Source organism: Mauremys mutica, chromosome 2, assembly GCF_020497125.1.
Source record: "Mauremys mutica isolate MM-2020 ecotype Southern chromosome 2, ASM2049712v1, whole genome shotgun sequence".
NCBI classification, from domain to species: Eukaryota; Metazoa; Chordata; order Testudines; family Geoemydidae; genus Mauremys; species Mauremys mutica.
Genome location: NC_059073.1, coordinates 253739823 through 253763376, shown reverse-complemented (window position 1 = coordinate 253763376; position 23554 = coordinate 253739823). Strand labels below are relative to the sequence as shown.

At 41.4% G+C, this 23554-nt stretch overlaps 1 protein-coding gene and 1 long non-coding RNA gene across 7 annotated transcripts in view; one reads left to right on the top strand and one right to left on the bottom strand.

Annotated features, from left to right (window-relative positions):
• Positions 1-22773, top strand: part of RUNDC3B (RUN domain containing 3B) — a 159160-nt gene extending 136387 nt beyond the window's left edge. Inside the window, exons 10-12 of one of the 4 annotated variants that reach the window (XM_045006998.1) lie at positions 4303-4424; positions 8318-8413; positions 20393-22773. In XM_045006998.1, the coding sequence (XP_044862933.1) occupies positions 4303-4424; positions 8318-8413; positions 20393-20538 (364 nt within the window). In that variant the 3' untranslated portion in view covers positions 20539-22773. Of the gene's footprint in view, positions 1-4302; positions 4425-8317; positions 8414-12905; positions 13102-20392 lie in introns of all 4 variants that reach the window. The other 3 variants (XR_006577208.1, XM_045007000.1, XM_045006999.1) reach the window with 3 other exon arrangements.
• LOC123364680 lies at positions 1963-12495 on the bottom strand. 3 transcript variants are annotated; one of them, XR_006577211.1, is made up of 5 exons: positions 11646-12495; positions 10519-10630; positions 7711-7934; positions 3527-3589; positions 1963-2809 (listed from the first exon to the last, which is right to left on the bottom strand). It is a non-coding gene; the product is annotated as an uncharacterized LOC123364680 (long non-coding RNA). The 3 variants fall into 3 exon arrangements; XR_006577209.1 differs by having other exon boundaries at positions 10519-12495; XR_006577210.1 differs by having other exon boundaries at positions 7711-7809; positions 10519-12495.
• Positions 22774-23554: the final 781 nt, after the last annotated feature.

Here is a 23554-nt window from a genome sequence, read left to right as displayed (position 1 = left end):
ATTTTCTGATGCATTAATCATAAATGGAGGTTCAAGGAGCAGTTCAGAGCACTAGCTAAAATTTGTTTCTATTTGTTAGCAGATGATAATTGGCCTAGTACTTCCTCACATTTCTTTCTTAGAGATTCCCTGTTTAGTTCAAATTTGCTGACCAGTTGTGCATATAGTGTTGCCTTTGATCTTGGGAATCTGGGTAATATTTGGAGAAATGAAAGCAGTTCAGGTGGGTCAGGGTAGTTAAAGCATTAGGGTCAAAGAGATGGGATATAGCATGTTACAATGGATATGTTGGTACTCCTTCTTAGTCTCTAGACTGAATATTTCTTTTAATACTGTAAAAGGGAGGAAAGCATCATTTTCAATTAGTTGACTGATGGTCAAAATCCCTTTCCTTAATCCAGTCTGGCCAAGTGATGGGTTGCCTGCTATACAAAATTTTGAGTTGTCCCAGATACAGACCTTGGTATGTAGGAGAGGGTGATTTTTAAATTTAGTGAACATAGTACACCAAGTATTTCTGGCTGCCACAATAGTCAGTAATTGTTCTTTAGGGAATCACTAGTAATCCAAGTACAGTGCATGGGAAAGGGGTAAAAAGGCAACAAATTCTGCTCCCAGCTGGAGCCAGTCCAGGGCCCTACAGCACAAGGGAATGAGCCACTGTGCTGCTTGGCTAAGAATGATTGCCTGATGGTGAACTTTAAAGTTGTGAAATCTAAACCCACTGTTTTGATAGGGAGCTGTAATCTTTTTAAGGAGATTCTGGATTTGTTACCAACACCCCACAAAAAGGACCTGAACATGTTGTTGTTTTTGGTGGTAAAATAAAAGGGAGATATATGGAGGGAGGGAATTCAGAATGAAAAGGATCCTGGAAAGAGCAGTCTTTTTTTTTTTTTATTTGTTCCCTAAAGGGAGATCGGTAGTCCCTGCCATCTATTTAAATCATTTGCTAATTGCTTGATTAATGGGGCTAGGTTAACCTTGACTATGTTTTTAATTTCCTTAGAGAACAAGATGGCAAGATACCTGAGGTTTGTCTGTTGCCATCTAATATGGGGCAGAATAAAAAGTAAAACCCTTCATTGGAGGGTTCTGCAACTGCCATGCATCTTTTAATCCCAATTTGTCCACGTAGTCTCTTATTATGTTTCCAGAATGCGATTGTGTATGCTGGGGCCAACCTGACCGTTTTTTTTTTTTTTTTAAAAGACCAAAAGACAACACATTTTTAAAATCTCCTGCTATGATGACTGAGCCTAATGGGATATTAATTAATTTGGGGAAAAATTAAAAACTTGGGTTATCTTTATAGGGTATCTATATATTTATTAGAGTGTATATAGAGAGTCAAAGATATTAGCCTTCACTAGCAAAAAATCTACCTTCCTCATCTTTATTTACATCTAGAATGTGTCAATTGAGTCTTTTGTGAAACAATATTGCTCCATTTTGGCTGAGGAGGAGAAATTGTTAAACACCTCTTTCCCCATCCATTACCTTCTAAATTTCTCTGCAGGTCATTATGGTGGGTTTCCTGTAGGAAGAGGGTAAGGCAGACCGGGAAATGTAAAAGACAGGTATAATGTGAGAAACAGATAGAAAAACTGAGAAAAAGAAATGAAGTGATCAGACTGACCAAAGATCACTTAAAATACATAACTCCTATCCAAATGGAGATAGAACCTAAGTCAAGGAGGCTTATAAGGGGATGACCTCATCACTCACTCCCCCCATTTTCCCAAAACACCCAGTTGGGGGTATAGCTGGATTCCCTTTAGCTTTATAAAGAAGAAATAGTCTCATAACAAGAGAGGGCATGGTTTCTTCACTATTCATAACATAAAAAAAGATGCGTGTGTGGGGGGAGCCAGTGTCTAAACTTAAGAACAAGGCTATAATAGATGTACAAGAAAGTTATGCAAATTGTTTAAATAACTTTATTCTATCATAATTGGATCACTTGCAGATAAGGGTTTATTAGAAGAACAGTTCTTCCTAAACTTTGTCACTGAGAGCTTTGTCCATGCTGGATTATAGTCTGAATGATATTGCCCAATAGCCATATCAGTAATATAAATCAACACAACACTTATTAAAACTCATTTAACAAAAATAAAACCCTGGACTAATACTATTGAAAAAACAACTCACAGATTCATACTAACACATTCTGAGTAATTTGATGAATCATAACCAGCAATATAAAAATTATTCTTGGATAGGATTTTAGGAGATCAGATTTCTTCACATGTGAGGAATTGATTAATCATTAAACTGAAATCTTAATTCCATTGTTTAGATGTGGTGTCTCTTATAAGTGTACATTTAAGGCAAATGGATGAATATTTTCAGATTTACTATAAACCCAGAATCTAGGAAATTAGATGGGGGGAAATTAAGTAAAATTATCAATGGGGAAGGAAGAATTTAAAAAAATGGGGGGATTGGTTGGAAAAGGTACTGGGAGAGAGTGCCTCAGACAAAACAAAATCATACTACTTTGCTGAAACTTGCCAATCCACTGACATGAAGAGTCCCAGGTCAAATGAAGCAATTTGCTTGGAGTTAGGAACTCAAAGGTGGGTGTGCTCTCAGTGCTTTCCTGGATTCATGAGGGAGTATTGATATTGTAACACTGCTGCCTGCTTAGCACCAGCAGCCAGAACCCATAGCTGCTTCTTGAGACTGGATGGATGTTCAGGAGGGTCACTTTCAGCAAATTGCCTTCCACTTTCAGATTCACAACTGATTCCTCCCTGTTAGTCAGAATCAAGTCTAAGATAGCTGCCCCAGTTATTTCCTTCGTCTGAAACAAGAAATTGTCCCCAACACATTTTGGAACTTAACGGACATTTTGTTTTTTGCTATATTACTTATCCAAAATACAAAATCTGGTAGTAATGGGGGACTTTAAGTACTCAAATATCTGTTGGATATTTATTTATTTTAGAAATGTCTCATCCACCTTCTCTTCCTGCTTTGGTGGTCTATATTAGACCGATACCATTACGTCACCCCTTCCCCTCCCTTTATCTTTATCCACAGACTTTCAGCTGGTCGGCCTCTCAACTCCTTCTGGGCCTCAAAACAAGTGAATACATGCTTGATGTACAGTGCAACATCTCCTCCCTTTTTTCCTTGCCTGTCTTTACTGAACAAGCTGTACCCCTCTATACCAGTATTCCAGACATGCGATTTATCACATCCAGTCTGTGATGCCAATTAAGTAATAATTTAGCTTATATACTAATACTTCTTCTAGTAGCATCCCTGTGGGTGCGCCACATTCGGCGCACATGCACTCTTGTGCCTTTGATTGGAGATTTTTGGTAGCAGTACCATTCTGCCTGCATGCATGTCCTACACATCCTCGTGTCCTGTACGGAGGTTACTGAACCACCCTCAGTTCCTTCTCAACCACCTTTGGACTGAGATGGAGTCTGGCGGTGCCTGTTTGCTGCATACTTATTTGCATCTTTTATTAGTGTTTAGCTTTATAGTTCTAGCAGGTTTAGTAACTTACAGTTGGAATGTTTGTTCCCTTTTTTTTTTTTCTTTTCTTCTTGGCAGGTGAATGCATCCATTCCTGTCAGAAGGAAACACATTTGCAAATGTTATTAGCTTCACATTGGCAGTGAAATAGGGAGTTTAAATTTCTCACACATTTTAGTCATTTGTACTATTATGAACCTTATTCGGAGTAAGAAAATGGAAATTTTTGTAGCTCTAAACAGGTGGTATTTAGCTCTAGAAATGTCTTAACCGAGGTTAACTTTCCCATGAGAAATTAAATGGATGCACTGAAGAACACAGTTTGTGTACATAAACTGTAAGTGTATGGTCACACTGGATTAATTTTGCATTTGGCTTTTCCTATGTACTGAAGAGCTACTTATAATATACTTTCATATAGTTCAGTTCACCTGCAGATGCCTTTGCTAATATCGTTCATTTAATCAAGGGGAAAAAGAAAGTACACTGTGTCATATTTGATAACCCTAACAGAGGTAGTTGTTAGTAATGAATTTTCATTCTTCTAAGCTTCAATCTTTTGTAGGGAAAATTCTAACTTTTTTCAATTACTATAGTATTTCTTTATTTTTCTTTCTAGTGGATTCACCAAATTCATCTTTTCAGTAGTTCATGGTAGAAAAACTGAAATAGAGACAATATTGAAGGAAGGCAAGTTTAGCTGGTCACTGTTTTTTTAAAAAGACAGTGATTGAACACACTAAAATTTCAATAGAATGTCATTTAACTTTTCTTTGAAAGTCAGGAAAAATAATATATGTTTTACAGGAAAAGTTTTCAAAGTCTGGACCAACTCTCAGCAGAAGTTAGTCTTTCTCAGACATCTCTGGATCCAGGTAATTCACAAGATGGAGATGGAAAGCAAGATGGATTAAATTTACTAAGTGAAGGTAAAATACTGCCTGAAAGTTACACTTTGTTCAGGTCCTTGTTAATACTTTTTAATAAATACTTTCAAGTACTCTTCAATTTCAGCAATCAAGGCATCTTGCTTTTCTTCTGGAGAATAAATTTTCAACCTGATAGATGCAAGGAAATAAAATGTACCTTTTCAAAGTTAGTGTGTGACTCGACTGATTTTTCCCAAGCATCTTATTGAAAATATGTTTGCATGTATCAAGTCCCAATGATATGAGTAGTACATTATTTTGTGCTGTGTTTAAGGCAAGGCTTTATATTGACTTCAGATATGATTGTTACGTTTCTCCCTTCGCCATGTGGGATCTGGTGTCATTTTTCTGTTATAATTAACCTAAGGTTCCATGAGTCCCTAAAGTTCCAGGCATTGGGCTTTGCAGCTCCCTTTCAATGTTGTCCTCCCACTGTTCTTACTTTCAGTCTTTCCTACTGTCCAGTCTCATGCTATGTGGCATTCACATGCTGCTTTTGTCTGCAATGCTACAGGCTGCCATATGCTTTCCATTAAAATTAAGGGATAGGGAAATAAGGTAGGCAACAGACAAAATTGGTGGCTAGCACTACACATCTGTATCTTCAGTTTTCTTTCAAGTATCCTCTTGTGGCCAACTGTGAATAAGCAGGAGGGTGCAACAAGACATTTAAGAATCTAAATGTTTAATATGAGTTACTATAAAGAATTCCTCCTACTCCCTCAAACTTTAGTCACATGCAGCCTGGGAAATACAAAATCCCCCCCCCCCTTTAAAGATATTTTTTCCAGTTAAAAAACTGTCATCATGACCAGTGCCTTAAAATCTAAATCTGTTTCAAGACCCATTGCATACACTAGTTCACTTAGAGTAATTGCTAGTTCAATGTTATGGTTAACATTGAGAAGATACACACTGTGCTTGGTCCCTCTGTGCTAGCAGTGTGATTTTTTAATTTTTGCCACATTTGACACCATTTTATTTCTTCGAGTACTAGCTCATGTCCTTCCACTGTAGGTGTGTGCATGCCTCATGAACAGCTGTAGGAGATTTTTTTTTCCTGAGCTGTATCTGTTGGGATCACCCAACAGCCCTCTGTTGCCATGCACCGCTGCGTGTTGGTGTTCAAGGGCAAAGCTGCCCCAACTCCTCTCATTTACTTCTTACTGCCAGTAGTGGTTGTTGGAGTGATAGCAGACTTGTTGTGACAAGTGCTTCCCTCACTCCTTTGTGTACATATCCTATTATTGTTAGTTAATTAGTTTAGTGGTAGTTTGTTTAGTTAGATTTTACTGCTAGGTTTTCGTTTTAGGTCTCTTGACCACTTTTTATCTTTTGGTACCAAAACAGTTCCCTGCTCACTGAGGTTTAAGTTCTGCCAGACTTGCACTAAATCTGTGCTGGTCAGTGACCCACATCTGGCCAGGTTATAATGTTTGGGAGAATCCCACATTAGTGACAAATGTGACATTTGTAAGGGATTCAAGCCCTGCTCAATGAAAGATAGAGGTGAGGCTCAAGTGCTTACTTATGGAGGCAGTGTTTTGCCCTCCATCAGAATCATCTTACAGGACAAGCATCCTAAGTACATCAGCAGAACACCCCACCAGAGATGTCTGTGGCACCTCGGTCCCATTTGCTGGTACTGAAGAAAATGCTTATGCCTTCCTCAGGCTTAGTACCTCAATTGAATGGGTCAATACCAAAGCTAAGTAGATGGCAGAGACTCTGCAAAATGTTTGTGGAGGAAGGCTCTCCCTGGGGCACTCATTACCCAGGAAGAGGGAATTGCTGCCTCCAGAACCTGTGCCAAGTTGTGCCTGAAAGAACTTTGGAGCCATCAGACAGTGCCAATCACTACCACCCCAGAGGTTTATGCAGCTTCAAGGGACCCACATAGGTTCTTTGTACCAGTATCACTGGTACTACAAGAAGAACTACAGCCAGTATTGATGCCTGTAGCTTCTACTTCACCGTGTCAAGAAACTGCAGAACTGTTACTGACCAAGCATCCTCAAAAGCCAGTGCAGTCGAAAGGCAAGCCTGTGGTGATATCCCCAGTATCACCATCTCTGGGCTTCGACTACCTCTCACCAGCTCCAACTGGTTCTACCTCTCTGTTGCTGGAAGTGTCAGATTCTTCTCCTTCGGGTTTAAAGATGAGGTTGTCTGTATGACATCCAAGGAACATATTCTCCATCAGAGCCTTTGGGACCACAGGCCATGCAGCAACTCAACACTGAAATCCTTCTGAGGGACAGTGGCCTGGGCAAGGATGGGGCCTTGGCCCATATCAGTGGCTCTTTTGGACACCATGGCATGTCCCCCCTCCAGCTAGGACCTTCCCTCAATCATCTCACTCAGTGTCCTTGAGAGCTCTTTGGGGGCATTGGCACTGAGGACATCCATACACCAGTACTCAGTGCTAAGATGGGTACCAATCAACCAGAGATCACTGAGGTAGCTTCTCCTCTGCAAGACATAAATCACCTTAGAGCCACCTCTTCGTTCTCTTCCTCATCATCAGATGAGGCTATTGAGCTGACAGATGATTCACCACCACAAGAGGACCACAGAGCTCAAGATCTTTTGAGAAGGGTGGTTTGTGTTTGATATTCAGGCAGAAGAGGTGTGTACAGGCTCTCTCTCACTAGTCGGTGGACATTCCAGTACTGATGGCCCCTGCCAGGGTGGTTCTGCCAACTAATGAAGTCGTTATAGAACTCGTAAAGGAGCTTTGGCAGACACCTTCTGTGACATAACGCAGGTTACAATTGGGACTGTTTGAATGGCTGTGCCTCCTTAATTCTCCAGTTCAGGGTGGTTTTTGCACTGCTTTGCTGATGAACAAGAAACCCGTTCCAGGCTGTTCACTCATCCCTCAACATGCAGTCACACCCAGCTGAGTTGCATAAATGCTCTTCTAGCCACTGATGAACTACACACAAGACAACACCTGCCAGCTTTCTAGTCCCTGCCTTGCACTCCTGAAATGTCTTATCCAGTCCATTCACTGTACAGTATAAACTCCTATGTCTGTTATTCCAACAATGGGTAATAATTATGCACAAGCTTTATTGTTCTAAGCAGTCTCCCACACACTTTAATCCAAACTCATTGCTTAAGATAACAGTAAAAGAAGTTTATTAACTGTAGAAAGGAGGATTTTAAGTCATCACATGAGGCATAAAGGTCAAAATTGATTACAAAAGCAATAAAAAATATGCAGTCCTATTTCTAAACTTTACCAAGCTAATTCACATTTGAAGTAAACAGCTTTTCTTACCCCACTGGATTTTGCAGGCAGTTCACAGTTCTTAGTACACAGGCTGGATTTCTTCCCAACCTGGGACAAATCTCCTCATTTCAAAGTCTTTCGAACAGTCTTGTTTCAGTCGAGATGGAGGAGGAGAGAAGTAATGAAGAAGCCATTGTCTTTTATTTTATACTTTCCTTGAGTAACACCCTCCTTTCACCCCGACCCCATTGGGGTGTAGACAAAGCAGTCTCCTGTGTACATGAGATCCATAGAGTCTCAGATTAATTGTAAATTTCTTGCTTGCACCTTCTGTGCTCATGTTTTGGGATGCCAGGTCTTTGTTGACAATCTTTTGTTATTTCTGAGGAGCTAGTCTGTGGGCGTTCCCCAGACTTACAATATGTTTCAGTAACAAACATATAGTAGAATCTCATTTTAACAGGACAATAACATTCCGTAGACTGACACCTCAGAAGGCATACTTTGTACAAGAGTTGTCATAATTTTGTAAAAGTGGTGATCATAATAATGTAGACTGTCACATCCTCCTCCTTGCCCCCCATAGCAAGAGCTGAGAGGCGGTACTATATCCCCTCTAAGGGATATGACCATTTCTATTCTCATTCTCCCCCAGGTTCCCTTGTGGTGACAGCTGCCAATGAGTGGAAGAGACTGGGAGAACAAGTATCAATACCAAAAGGGAAAGATTCAAAGAGACTGGATCTGTTTGGTCAGAAACTTTATTCCACAGGAAGTCTGCAACTCAGGATTGCAAACCAATAAGCACTCATGAGTCACTATGACGTTACTCTCTGGAAAAAATATTTTAAAATTTAAAGACATGTTACCAAAAGGATGGTAGGCAGGAGTTTGCAGTAACAGTGGATGAGGGTAAGCTGGTTGCCAGGACTGCTCAACCATGGCATCAACTAGTACTATGAGAAGATGTTCACGGTTGCAATCTGGGCTACCCCCAGAAGTCCAGCAGACAATCCAGGACCTCCCTTTCGAAGGTCCCTCATTTTCAGCAAAGATGGATGACAGGCTCTATAGCCTGAAACATTCAAGGGCGACGTTAAAATTTCTGAGTGGTAGCCGTGTTAGTCTGTAGCAGCAAAAACAATGAGGACTCCTTGTGGCACCTTAGAGACTAACTAACAAATTTATTTGGGCATAAGCTTTTGTGGGCTAAAACCCACTCCATCAGATACATGGAGTGAAAAATACAGTAAGCAGAATACATGAATCTACAACCTATCCTGAAGGATGATCCCTCACTCTCTCAAACCTTGGGAGACAGGCCAGTCCTTGCTTACAGACAGCCCCGCAACCTGAAGCAAATACTCACCAGCAACTACACGCCACACAGCAAAAACACTAACCCAGGAACCAATCCCTGCAACAAACCCTGTTGCCAACTCTGCATATCTATTCAAGGGACACCATCATAGGACCTAACCACATCAGCCACACCATCAGGGGCTTGTTCACCTGCATATCTACCAATGTGATATGTGCCAGCAATGCCACTCTGCCATGTACATTGGCCAAACTGGACAGTCTCTACGCAAAAGAATAAATGGACACAAATCAGACATCAAGAATTGTAACATTCAAAAGCCAGAAGGAGAACACTTCAATCTCCCTGGATACTCAATAACAGACTTAAAAGTGGCAATTCAACAAAAAAACTTCAAAAACAGACTCCAATGAGAAACTGCAGAACTGGAATTAATTTGCAAACTGGACACCATCAAATTAGGCCTGAATAAAGACTGGGAGTGGATGGGTCACTACAAAAAGTAATTTTCTCTCTGCTGATACTCTCACCTTCTTGTCAACTGTTGGAAATGGGCTGCCTTGATTGCATTGGCCTTGTTAGCACTACAAAAGTAATTTTCCCTCCCTTGGTATTCACACCTTCTTGTCAACTGTTGAGAATAGGCCACTTGCACCTTAATTGAATTAGCTCATTAGCACTGATCCCCTCACTTGGTAAGGCAACTCCCATCTTTTCATCTGCTATAATATATATTCTGCTTACTATATTTTTCACTCCATGCATCTGGTGAAGTGGGTTTTAGCCCATGAAAACTTATGCCCAAATAAATGTGTTAGTCTCTAAGGTGCCCCAAGGACTCCTGTTTTTATTGAAATTTCTTAGCCCTGGTCTACACACAGCCCCGGGGTCGAACTAGGGTACGCGAATTCAGCTACGTGAATAACGTAGCTGAATTCGAACTACCCTAGTTCGAATGACTTACCCGTCCAGACGCCGCGGAAGCGAACTCCGCGGCTCCAAGGTCGACTCCGCCAACTCCTCCTGCCGCGGTGGAGTACCGGAGTCGACCGCGGCGCTTCCGGAGTTCGAACTATCGCGTCTAGATCAGACGCGATAGTTCGAACTCCGAGAAGTCGAACTCGCCGCGTCGACCCGCGCGGTAAGTATAAACGTACCCTTAGAATCTGTACTCCAGCGATGAAAAGGAAACAATTTAATCCAGAGCAGCCATATAGTTACCAAGTTTTTGCTCCCTGGTCCCAAGATGCACCAAAGAGAAAGGGCAGGGGTTATAAAAGACATCTTCCATTGCCCTCTTCTTCGGCATCATCTATCTCATCCCATCCAATTGCCTTGGCCAAATAGGCATTTTAATGGGTTGGTTGAGGCCAGAGTACCAGTTACCATAGTTCCATGTGTTTCCCACCTTTTGTTTACCAATCACTTATCCCACTTCCTAAGCAGTTGGACCCACATAACATCAGATGGGTGCATCTTAAGCAGGGTAGAAAAATCACATCTGCAAAAATTAAGAGTCCCTTTTGTTTGTGTACCTGGATGACTGGTTGATTAGAGGTCAGTCTGAGGCTTGTGTTAGCCAGTGTATCCACTGTCCTGTCCACGTATGATGCACTGAGACTTCTGCTGAATCAGGACAAATCAATCCTAAAACCAGTACAGAGAATAGAGTTCATTGGGGTGGTCTTAGACTGCACAAAGGCCAAGGCCTTTCTGCCACAATTCAGGTTCAAAACATTACTGTTGAGGCTGAAACATACCCACTCCCCACAGCACGCAGCTGCCTCAGTCTCTTGGGTCACATGGCAGCATGGCCCTGTGCAGTTTGGCATGCCAGGCTGCATCTCGGAAAGCTGCAGGCATAGCTAGCTTTAGGATGTGCCCTGAATCATCGTCATTTGGACAAAGTGGTTCCAGGGCCAGTGTCAGTGTTGTCAGTGTTGGATTGGTGGATGGACCCTCTGAAAGTGTGTGTAGGTCCCCTATGTCTCCCCGCTGCCAACCTCACTCTAGTCCCAGATGCATCATCCCTGCGTTGAGGAGCTCATATAGGGTCCCTGCAGACTCAGGGTCTTTGGTCATCTCAAGATCAAAAGACTTATATAAATGTCAGAGATCTAAGATAGTACATCTAGCTTGCTTGACCTTCCTCCCCCAGATAGTGGGACAGAATTTAATTTTAATACACAACTTTGTCTGCTTATGTAAAACATAACTGCAGAGAGCAGTGCAATCAATTCAACTTTGCCAAGAGGCAGTTCACCTATGGGACTTTTGCATAAACAACTTGATTCATCTCAAGGCTGCTTACCTTCCAGGGATACAGAACATGTTAGCTGATTAGCTGAGCATATCTTTCTTGAGTGGTCATTATGTCCAGATGTGGTTAGATCCATCTTCCAGCTCTGGGGGAACTCCCCAAGTGGATTTATTTGCAACAAAGACTATCAGAAAATGCCATCAATGGTGTTCCAGGGGATGTCTCAGCTGGCAGCTCACTGACAGATGCTTTTCTCCTATCCTGGAACAATCCCCTATTGTACACTTTTCCTTCAATTCCTTTGCTACCCAGGGTCTTGTCCAAAGTGAAACAAGACCATGCTCATCGCATCCTTATAGCACTGGCATGGCCTTGTCAACATTGGTACTCAACTCTACTAACCTTGCTAATTGAGCCTCCATTATCTGTCCCGTTGGACTCAGATGTGATTTCCCAGGACCATGGTCATTTGCTCTATTCCAGTCTCTGATCCCTCCATCTGACAGCCTGGATGCTTAATGGATAACACCCTTTGAAAGATCCTGTTCGAAGGACATTCACAAAGTGCTTCTGAATAGCAGAAAACCCTCAACTAGGAGCACTTACTTGGCTGAGTAGAAATGCTTCTCCATTTGGTCCTGCCAGAAAGCTGTATCTCCAGAGCAGGCCTGGACTTACCTTCTATATCTAAAACAGAATTTGTCTATTAGCTCTATAAGGTTGCATCTGGCAGCTACTTTGGCCTTCCACAACTTGGTGGATAGTAGATCCCTTTTTCCCAACCCCATCATAGCCAGATTCCTAAAGGGCATGGTCAGATTAAATCCACACATGCAAAATCTTGGGATCTGAATTTGGTCCTAACAAAATTGACAGGATTGCCCTTTAAATCCCTTGCAACTTGTGCTCTGCTTACCTCTATATGTGAATGTAGCATTTCTAGTGGCCACCACCTTGGCCAGAAGAGTGGAAGAGTTGAAAGCCCTAGTGTCAGAGCCTCTATATACAATTTTTAATAGGTTTATCTTCATCCTCACCCAAAATTTCTCACTACGGTGGTCTCTCTAATTTTCATGTTAATCAAGTAATCTATTAGCTGACTTTCTGAAACCTCATGCCCACAGAGATAAGGAGAGACTTCATTTGTTGAATGTGAGAAGGGCTCTAGCTTTCCAACTGAAACATACTAAGTTATTTAGGACCTCTACTCAGTTGTTCATTGTGATTGCGGACAGAACTGAGATTCTCAGAGGATTTCATTCTGGATCTCTTTATGCATTTGTTTTATTACCTGCTGGCTAATATAGCCCCCCAGCTAGGGTACTGACGCATTCTACTAGAGCACAGGCAACATCAGTGGCTTACTTGGTGCAAGTACCTATCATTGATATTTGTAAACTGGAGACAGGTAAATACAGATGACCATTGCTTCATCAGTCCAGGGATAATGACAATTTTGGATGGGTGGTCTTACAAGCACTGTTCAGGTCAACCTTGAGCCCGCCTCTATGATTGTCTATCTGTGAGTCACCTATAGTGAAATGGACATATGCAAGCACTCAAAGAAGAAAAAAGGATTATCTACCCTTCTGTAACTGTTGTTCTTTGAGATGTGTTGCACATGTCCATTCCACGACCCGCCAACCTTCCCCTCTCTATCAGAGTCTACCTGGTATGAAGAAACTGAGGGGAGTCAGGGGCGGCTCTGCCTCCTTATTCCAGCACATATTGGCGCATGACAGAGGGTTCTTGGACCACCCCAATCGGTATGGCTGTGGGAAAAAATTCTCCAACAACTCCGTACAAGACATTCACACACACCTACAGTGGAATGGAAGAACATCTCGAAGAATAACAGGTACAGAAAAGTAGGTAACTGGGTTTTTATGTATCTGTCGAGGTACAGAGATCTCTCGCATCTAGTGGAAGTCAGGGCCTTAGATGGTTCAGATTTTGCTATAATCTGTTGTAAGATGCATTTTTTTTAATGCAGTGCTGCACTTATTATCATAGACTCATAGAAATGTAGGCCTGGAAGGAACCTCAAGAAATCAAGTTCAGTCCCCTGCACTGAGGCAGAACTAAGTAAACTTGGTTGACTATCCCTGACAGGTGTTTTTCTAACTTGTTCTGAAAACCCTCCAGTGATGGGGATTTCACAACTTCCCTTGGAAGCCTATTGCAGAGTTTAATTACCTATATAGTTAGGTTTTTTCTAATATCTAACCTTAATCTCCCTTGCTGCAGATTAAGCCTATTATAACTTGTCCTAATCTTCAGTGAACATGGAGAACAATTGATCCCCATCCTCTTTCTAACATCCTTAATATTTTTGAAGACTTAGTCCCCCTCCCTCCCATGGTCTTTTTTTCCTCAAGATCAAACATGCCCAGTTTTTTTTTAACTTTTCCTCATAGAACAGATTTTCTAAACCTTTTATCATTTGGACACTCTCCAATTTGTCCACGTTTTCCTAAAGTGTGATGCCCAGAATTGGACATGGTACTCCAGCTGAGCCCTCGCCAGAGCCAAGTAGAGCAGGATAGTGCCCTCCTGTGTCTTACATACATGTGGCAGAGTGCTGGGAACCAACAGCTTAAGTCAGCACTCTGATCAGTTAAACACCATTTAACCTCCCTCAAGGTGGATCTGACTGTACCTAATTAATTAATCCTTTCCAGCTTATTTTAATATGCAAAAGAATTAGTTAGCCCATTAATGCAGAGGGTAGAAGAAGGCACAAGCAGGAAATGCTGGAGGAAGAGGCAGGCTAGCAGAGCTAGAAGGTGCAGACAGCTCTTCCCTTTCCTCTTCTTGGCAGAAGGGTGAGGAGAAACTGATTTTGTAAATACTGTGGTGTATGGATCAGTAACGGTGGTGAAAAAAGTAATGAAATAAACTACACAGCGGTGTTTAACAACTGAAAGACTCTGAATAGTCTGCATAGACAGAGCAGATGATAGGAGTGGCACTCCACCCTGTCATAATACAACACACGTATTCTTATGGTAACATTTGAAAATGTAGTTTTCTGAACTGCAGATTTTTAATATAAAGTTCTGTTGAAAGGGATTATGAAGTTCATTGTGGGAGTGATATTTTAGCGTCTTGGTTGTCAAACCCAACTACTGATCCCAAAGAGTGCTGTCGTATGCTGAACATAATTTACACCCTCCAAAGAGTGCTCTGGCACCTAATAACAACCAACTCTACCTTGACACTCCTGCTGCCTCTGCCAGGTGACATGAACATCCCTCAGCTCAACTATAAATGCTGAAGCCTCCCTCTGCACAACCTTTATCTCATCTCTGAGATGTTCGTAGTTGCCAATTATCCAGCTGGAAAATTAGGTAACTTTCCTGATGATAGTAATGTTATGTTCAAAAATCCCTTTTCACCACATCCAAAGTTTTAGAGCTCGTATGGTGGATGCATACTGTTAAATTATTTTTCCCAGCTTTCCCATATATTTTCTCAGAATATTGAGTTTAAAAAAAAACAAAAACTTTTTTTTTCCTGGGGATAGAGTGAGTGTAGATCTTTAAGGGTGTTCGCTTGAGTTCATTCCATAAGCACTGTATTCAGTCACTCATATTTTTTTAAAGTAGATGAAAAACTTAAATTATGCAAAGATCCATTGGAAGATGCCAGTAAGTGCTGTAAGAGAGTGGATTATTTTCACTATACTGTTTTTTTCCCCCAAAGGTAGGGCATCCCTTTAAATGAGAATCCAGAAATGCCTACTTTACAGATGCAAAATTCCTTGAACTTTTGGTGGACTGGGTTGCAAATACAATATAGTGAGTGAGACGTCTTAGTCTGTTCAAACCCAGTTCAGGTTAGTGGCTACCAAAAGCTGTTATCTGATCCCTGTTTGGTGGCCTGTGGAAATAAGGTGATCTCACTGGGTAAGTGTCTGCCCATCACAAAACGCACTACCATAATTGGCACTAATTAGCTCCACTGTGGGCAGGGAGGACGTGAGTTAAATTGACATGTTGCCTGACCTAGCCTCATCTCTGGAGGTGTAGTCCCTCCAGGTTGCATGTTTGTGAGGCAGAATGGGAAGTTTGCACTGACACTGCCAGTGTAAATCTGATATCTTTTATGAGGAATTATCAAGAAGGATGAAAAACAAAACATGTTTATCTTTGGTAATAGCATTTACTGATTCCAGTGGGGGTTTTTTCCAACAAAGATTAAAAGCAATAAATCTCTGGTCATGGCATCATTCTGGTAATTTATTGCTGATGTTTGCTGAAGCCTTAACAGAATTTTTTTTTACTGATTAATTTCCCCTCTGTTAGCAGTGGCTTCCACAATTCTGGACATTTGGGCAGCTCTTCTCTTGCTGCAGCTCATGGAGGCAGATCAGAGTTTTGGTGTTGCATGGTCTGGCCACACCCTCTCTGCTCCTTCTTGCTGCCTGATGAGTTATTCCCAATCTGTTAAACTTGTATAACATCATGAACAAATATTCCAGAGATAACGAAATGGCTACATACATTAGACCAAGAACGATGGTCGTATGGTAACAATTCCACTTAATATCTGACCCTTAACTGTAGGAGATGCTGCTAGCAGAAAGGAAATTATCAGTAAGAAATGTAACATTCTGGAGTTCAGTGTCTCCCAGAATTCTGGACATCTGGGAAGTAGCGAGTACTGAACAGATATAGGGAGGGTTATGAAACAAAAGTTTGGCAGGAAAGAAGTACCTCCCTCCTCTTTTTGTGAGCTTGCTCAAAAGTTTCTATTATTTCTGGCCACTACACACAAAACCTCCTTGCCAAAGGAAGCCTCTGCAGAAGACAGAAATTCCACCTTGTAGTACTTAATGAAGGTGTTAGCTGTTTTGTAAATTTCCAAAGTGAACACACTTGCTCATTCTGGCCAGGAGGTTGGTAAGGATCTCGTGAAGCGTGCTTGATCCATTCTGGGACAGAAGCCTCTGATGATTTGTAGGCTTCCACAATACATAATATAATCCACTGAGCAATGGAGGACTTGGAATCTGTGAGTCCTTGGCATTTAGGGTGGGAGGGCATGAATAAGGAACCCAATCTTCTTTCAGATTTTTGTATGCTTGAGATAGATTTTCAACACTCCTCTGACCTTTAAGGTGTGCCACACCTTTTCAGTTGGATGTTGTAGTTTTGGACAGAATGAAGGAAGCACAAGTTCTTTGGAAGTATGGAAGGAGAAATTTACCTTAAGAAAGGATTCTGGTGTTCTGAGTGCCACTTTTGCCTTGTGGAACACACAGTAAGGCTTCCATATAGATAAGGCTGCCAACTCCAACACTCGCCTCGCAGATGTGAGAGCTACTAAGAAACAATTCTTAATGGATAAATAAAAGGCCAACACTGAAGTCAGAGGCTCAAAGAAATGACTTGTCAAAGCCCTCAAAAATAGTGAAAGACCCCATTTCGGGAAGAGTGGCACATCAGTCTGGCTAACCAGTCGGCTCAAAGGAATCTACTACCTGTGGATTGTCTTCCAGGGAGTCTGAGAAGTATTTTGGTCTCTGCATTGGTACAATTCACAAACAAGTTGCCTGAAGGGAGGCCGAACATGTGAATGAGGAGATTAAAAACCACCTGATTCAGGCATCACTCGGAATTATTGAGCCAGCATCTCCCGAGCCAGCCTGCATATTGGGTTTGGATCACCTTTGTTGTGGATCACTCTGAGGGAAAGAAGGAACGATTCTGCCCACTTTATTATTTCCATTGGTTCCACATGTAGTGTTGGACTCCTTGTTTCCCCCTTTAAATATGCAGTCATATTGTCTGATTGAACTAGAACATAGTTCCCCCTCTCAGTTCTAGGAGGTTTTGCTATGAGCCTTTTCCTCCTGGTTCCATAGGCCCTGGGCTCTGTGGGTCTCCAAGTGAGCTTCCCCGCCTTCCAGGCTGGTGTTAGCTGCTTGGACTAAAGGAGCTGGAAGGCAGATGGGCATGCCTTTGCAGATTGTCATGGGCTGACCACTATTGTAAGGAGCTGAACACCTGTGCTGGATCTTTATTGTGTTCCGTGGTGTGATCCCACACCACTAGTATGAAAGCTTGAAGACTTCTGATGCATGATTGTGCCCATGGAGATCCATATGCATGACACCACAAGTCCTAGCAGTTGGAGGCATAGTGTTATAGTAGCTCTGGAGCAAGAAAATAAATTCCTAGATGAAACTAGAGAACTTTTCTTAGCATTGAAGCTGGGTCCCTGGAGAAGATTTCACATTCAAGATGTGACTTTCTGTGCTGCGATGGAGCTTTGATCAGATGTCATCCAGGAAGGGGAACAGGTGAGTTTCCTGTGACCTGAGTCTGGCCATTATTACAATCAACATCTTTGTAAAAACCCTGGGGGCTGAGGAGAGACCAAATGGGAGTGTTTGTTTTTGCAAACTACAGAAGTCTGTGCGGGCGCAGTCTGATGGGAATATGGAAATGTGTGTCATCTGGGTCAACTGAAGTCAAGAAGTCCCTCCTGGGACAGGTATGATACTGTAGAGGCCACAATTTCCATTCAAAACTTTTTCTTTATCCATTTGTTGCTTTTAAGATAGAGAATGGCTCTGATACTCCCCATTTGCTGCCGTACAATGAAGAAGATGGAGTAGAACCCAGAGAACCTTTCTTCTGAGGGAACCCACTTTATCATTCCCATATCCAAAAGATGAGATATTTTGTTTTGTATCAGACTGTTTTACAGGGCTATTGGAGCTGGGTGATTGGATGAAGAAGGGATGGGTGGAGCCTGCAGCTCAAGGTGGTTTGTCTCACTATATCCCTGACCCATTTGTCTATGGTCAGTGAAAACCATTCTTCTAGGAAATGGGAAATCCTGACCCCTAGCTTCAGCTCTTGGGGGAGCCTATGCAATCTTTGTCATAAAGTGGATTTGGGAGGGTTGGAGGCTGAGGTCCCTCTGGAATTTCCCCTGGTGCTTTGATTCCAGTATTTTCACTCAGGGAATTTTGTTGCCCCTTCGCTAGTAAATGATAAACCTCATACCTCTGTGAGGATGAGGAGCAAAAGGAGTGCCTCTGTCTGAAGGCTGGTCTATTTTCTATTCTGAGTACCCTTAGTGAGGAAAGGAGAGACTGTTTGGATTTTGCCATCTTGTCAGCCACCATCTTACCCAGTTTTTCTCCAAAAATGAGGGAGCCTGTAAACTTGGCTGAGCATAGGACATGCTTAGAGTAAGTATCTATCTTCGAGGGCTGAAGCCATAAGCAGCGCCTGGCTACTGAACTGGAACCCATGGCTTGGGCTGAAAACATCATTGCATCCATTGAGGCTGTCCACTACAAAGGCTGTTTCTGGAAAGACCCTTGAAAGTGGAGCCAAAGTCAGGGTCATCTCAAAGCCCTTAAGAGCAGATGTTCCAGCCAGGCAAGAGATGCTCCTGCAAAGTAGGTAACTGCCAGGAACACTCAGAGGTGGCAGAGGAGGCTTCAGAGCCCTCTTTATGACTGTCCTCCATCTTTCCAGCCTTGGGATCCTTAAGGTAGAACTCTCCTTTTGAGGGAATAATCATATTTTTGGCAAGGGATGCACACAGGTGTCAAGCTTTGGTGTCCCTTTCATTCTTGAATGTAATAGAGCCTGAGATTGCTCTTGTTGATGTGCTTGCCCTTATCAGGCTTGTTCCATTCATCCCTAATCAGTTCCTCAAGGAGTGAAGCGATATTGCAGCCTCAAGGGAGGATTTTGAAGGGAAAAATTTATTCTAAGGCTTACTCACAGGAACCTGCTCAGGTTTCAGAGCCAGACAGCTTACCTTCCTCAGTTTGGGAGGAAGAAGAGGACTCTCATCTCCTGGATTTGTGTGCTGTCTTTCCCTTTAAATTTTTTTAAACCTTTTTAGCATGCTTCAGGAGTATAGACCCTCTACAGTGGCTTTGGTGATGCCTTTTGTGGCTTGCCTTCCTTAGGGTCTGGAGCCCTCTTGAGAGATGTTTCAGAGGCCAACCTGTAGTCAGAGCCATCCTGATCTCCTTGGAAGGGGGGAGGGCTGATTTAGAAGCCCTGCTTTTTTCCAGGGTGCTCAGGACCCACTTTAAGTCTTGTGGGTAGGACTGGTCACCCTCCAAGCCTCCTCTCTGTTCTGCTGGGGTCTCCTGGGACTTACTCCATGAGTCCAGTGGTCAGGGTCCTCCTCACTTTTAGAGCCTCTCCCTGCTGTGCACTGGGGTTCCTGGTCCATTTTTTCCACATTAGAGTTGTGGCTGCCTCAGTGGATAGGGAATAGGGATGCAAAATGTTAACCAGTAAGTATTAGTCTAATTGGTTAACCTGCCTTAACCGTTAACCCCTAAGCCTGCGAGTTGCAGCAGCCTCGGCCCCAGCTGCAAGCTGCACTGGCTGGCGCAGCCCCAGCCGCCTCCCTTTAATCAGTTAACCATTTAAACAATATTTTTATTGTTTAAATGGTTAACTTTTTAAACTATATTTACATCCCTAGTAGGGAACCCCACTTGCCTGTTGGACTCGTAACCCTGGGACCTAATGGAGTTAGGGGACGGAAGGCTGAGTGCAGGCTGGGCCCAGCTTGCCATCTGCCAACCATGGGAAAGCTGCCTTACAGCACCTTTTGGATTCAACCTGGTGCTTTCTTGGCTGCTCTGCCATGCCTCTATGGGTCACAAGCGCTGGCAGAGACACACTGCAATAGAGGCTCAACCCTGAAGGGTTAACCAACCCAGGGAGGAGGAATGCTGTGGAGGAAGAATACTGCTTCCCACTGCCCAAAAAACTGGGCAGAAGAGTTAAGATGGAAAGAGTAAGGGCAGAAGCAAAAGAAACCACCACTGCGTGGTGCTCCAGAGGCAGAGAATCTGGAAGGAAGCAGTAAAAGAGGCATGGTCAGACAACGCGGCACCAAAACTCTGATGTCTCTGTGAGCTGTAGAGAGAGAACTGCCTAGATATCTAGAATTGTGGGAGATGCTGGGCACAGTAGCATGTTTCCCTAAAAACTGGCAACTGCATTTGTGCATGTGTGCTTATGTTGTATCGAGGATGAACATTCTATAAACAGGCATATACTGACCTTCTCTTCCCTCAGTGTTACCCCTGTTCAGGTAAATCTAGTATTAGGAATTGCATTGTAATAGTGATTAACGTAATTCTGTTTTAACAGGGAAGGAAGACACCCCATCATTGCTTGGTCTCTGTGGCTCTCTGACTTCTGTAGCAAGTTATAAATCTCTTACAAGTCTGAAATCAAGTGAATACCTTGCAAGTCCTACAGCAGAGATGACAAGTCCAGGTCTAACTCCATCTTGAGCAGCTATACATAACAAGGAATAGCTTTTGTGTTGTATGCATTCAGTTTACATGCCATAATTTGACTTGCTGTGAAGACTCTTAAAGGTTGAAGCAAGCTAAAGAATATGCTGCTTTATTTCATAATGATCTATTTAAAGAAAAGTCACAAAACTTACATCCATTGTTTGTCATGCTTTTCTTTAAAAGGATTTTTCCTGCACTTACCCTTCGAGATCTTAAATTGTTTAAGAATCCCAGTCAGGTACAGAATGTATGTATGATTTAGTAACAAATGATTACCTTTTAGAATGAAATATGTGAACATCAGTCTTCGGCTAAACAGTCGTGATCTATGCTCCACAGGCTCTTAACTAGAGCACTTCCTTGTACTGCTCTGCATATTTGTCAACACTTGCAGAAGAGACAGAGAATAAGTCTTGGCAGGCTAGCAAAGGAATATCTGAATTCCAGTTTACATTATATTACAAACCATTCCTTGTTTAAATATCATATTTTAATCTGCATATGTTCTATTATGTAGGATCTCAAATAACTTATTTAACCTGTTAGATGTTTTGAAATACTGACAGGTAAGTGTTAAACTTGCATTCCCATTATGCCACTTAGAGAGTTATTTTTAATGTTCAGATAAGGCCATATTAAGAAACAGTATACATCCCTAGGTTTTGATGAGGGGACAGAGTAACAAATTTTATACATCAGGATTACTTCCAACTTTTAAGAAGGGATTAGGAGGCGAGTCACCAGGTGATCATGGGACCCAAATGAGGAAGAACTTTGCAGGTAGAAGGTGCATCTTAAGTCAGTAACACAAAGCAAGTAACTATGTTAATGTAAAGGTGGGGGAAACATGGTGATGTCATCACCTTACAGCTTTGGGAAAAATCCCCCACCCCATCATGTCCACTGTAAAGGATCTCAGGAGTAAAAAAGGATTAGATTGAAAATTGATAATTTAAATGACAATATTCTCATGCTTGTGGGTTTTTTCCCCCCTTGGAAGAGTTTTGGATAGGTATTTTTCTTGGTTATGCTGTGCAGTAATACTTAAACAGAAGTGAATCCTTTAAAATTCTATGCCTCTAAGCTACTGATATGAATTACCTGAAAACATTTTTAAATGAAACTAAACTTCACATCTTCCCAGTTTAACTCTCGCCTTTAAAGTTTGCAAATTAATTTTTGAATTGCAAACTGTATTCTTACATCTTTGTAAGATGTAACGAGTCCTTTATCTATGAATTTTGCTATTAAGGTAATTCTCATCAGTATCTTTTAAAAAAATATTAAATGCATGTAAGCATGTTGTATTTATTAATCAAGGGGAAAATGTTTTGTTGTGCCAAAGAAGTTTCAAATATTGTTTACATGAGTGGCTTCAGTACTAATAAGCTTATTTAATTACAGCATACTTTTAGATAGATTTTTGCTTACAGTCAGATACTATTCTGTACTCTTTGCTTTATTTATATTTGCCAGAGACATGTGCCTCTTGTAATCTTACCTTTGGCACTACTAGTTTTTCAAAGGGTGGGATAAAGAAAAACAGGCAATCTAATCATTCTTGTAAACAGAAGAATGCAGGAATGTTGCCTTGATAAGCATGTGAAATTACACATTTTCAGAACTGACTAACCCACTCTAATGATCTCTGAAATAAAACTTAATTAGAACAGTAGTGCTCCTTTCCTAAGGTCTACCAGAATGACTATTACTGCACGAAGTAATGTCCTGGTTCTTGCACTAAGAACATGATCTCATGGCAGTTGAGTAGCTTAACGGAACAGCATTCATTAAATATTAATTTCTAAACTAAAGATGCATTTTTAATGCAAAGACAGTGAGAGAAGCAGGATTCCATAAAGTTAACATTACCAATTTGTGTACAGTAACTTGAGCAACTTGTGGTGTTTTAAACACTTCTCCCCGTACATCACTGTTCTTTGGCTATAATCATGATTTTCTAGTCATGTCAGCAGATAGCTCTGTTGGAGGAGCTTATATAAAATTCATCTGTCATGTAATTTAAGTTTTATGTAATCTTTCACACTAGTATTAGTTTGTAAATGTCAGTGTTTGTGCATGAGGAAGCTGATTGCATGTGTGTGTCAGTTCTAAATGCTGTCCATTTTTCTGAAATATTTGAACAAAAATAAATGCCAAAATTGTATGTGTATTTTGTTGCCGTGCTATATTATAACTGTTGCATGTAAATTAAACATTTTATATCGTTGCCACTATTAGCTCTTGTCCCTGTACTTTTTAATCAAGAAGTGTAAAATAAGATCACTTACACACTAGTATCATGTGAGCATAAAGCAATTTAATTTTGATCTAATATTCCTAAATAAGTGAAAATTAACACTAGACTTTCAGAAGACCTTAAATGAAGTAATAACAAAGAATATGCATTTCCATTTAGCATGAGTGATATGGAGACTATAAATTAACCCCAAACATTTAAATTATGCTTTGACTTAAAATCTGTGCCAGCAAAAAACCCAGTATAATACATCACCTTTTTAAAAAAAAGATAGCTATTCTATAGTATAGAATACTATCTTTAACACTTGCCTCAAAGTGCTGGCTCTAGTCCCAATTTTAATCTACTCAATACACCCTGCTTTCATCCATTAAACTGAAATGCAGCTAACGATGCACCAGTATTTTCTATTAACATAATTGCTGTAGTTGGCACAAGGACCCTTATACAGTCATGAATGGGAGAGGAGGAAATCCATGAAATCTTTTAATATGTGATCCACGTTATGAAAGTTTGAACTCCTGGGTAATACTCAATTGAGAAAGGAAGGAACTTGAGCTTAACCTTATGTTTTGAATGTGTGATTTTTCTGACATAGAAAGTCTCCTTAATAAAAGTACTTCATACAGGCAAAATGAATCTTTTGAAGTAAAGAAAGGAACACCTAAGCTTACATTTTGAAATGAGAAAATGATGGTTCAGTGGGCTCCAAAGAAGGGATAGGTATTGCCATAAGGTATCATTGAGGCT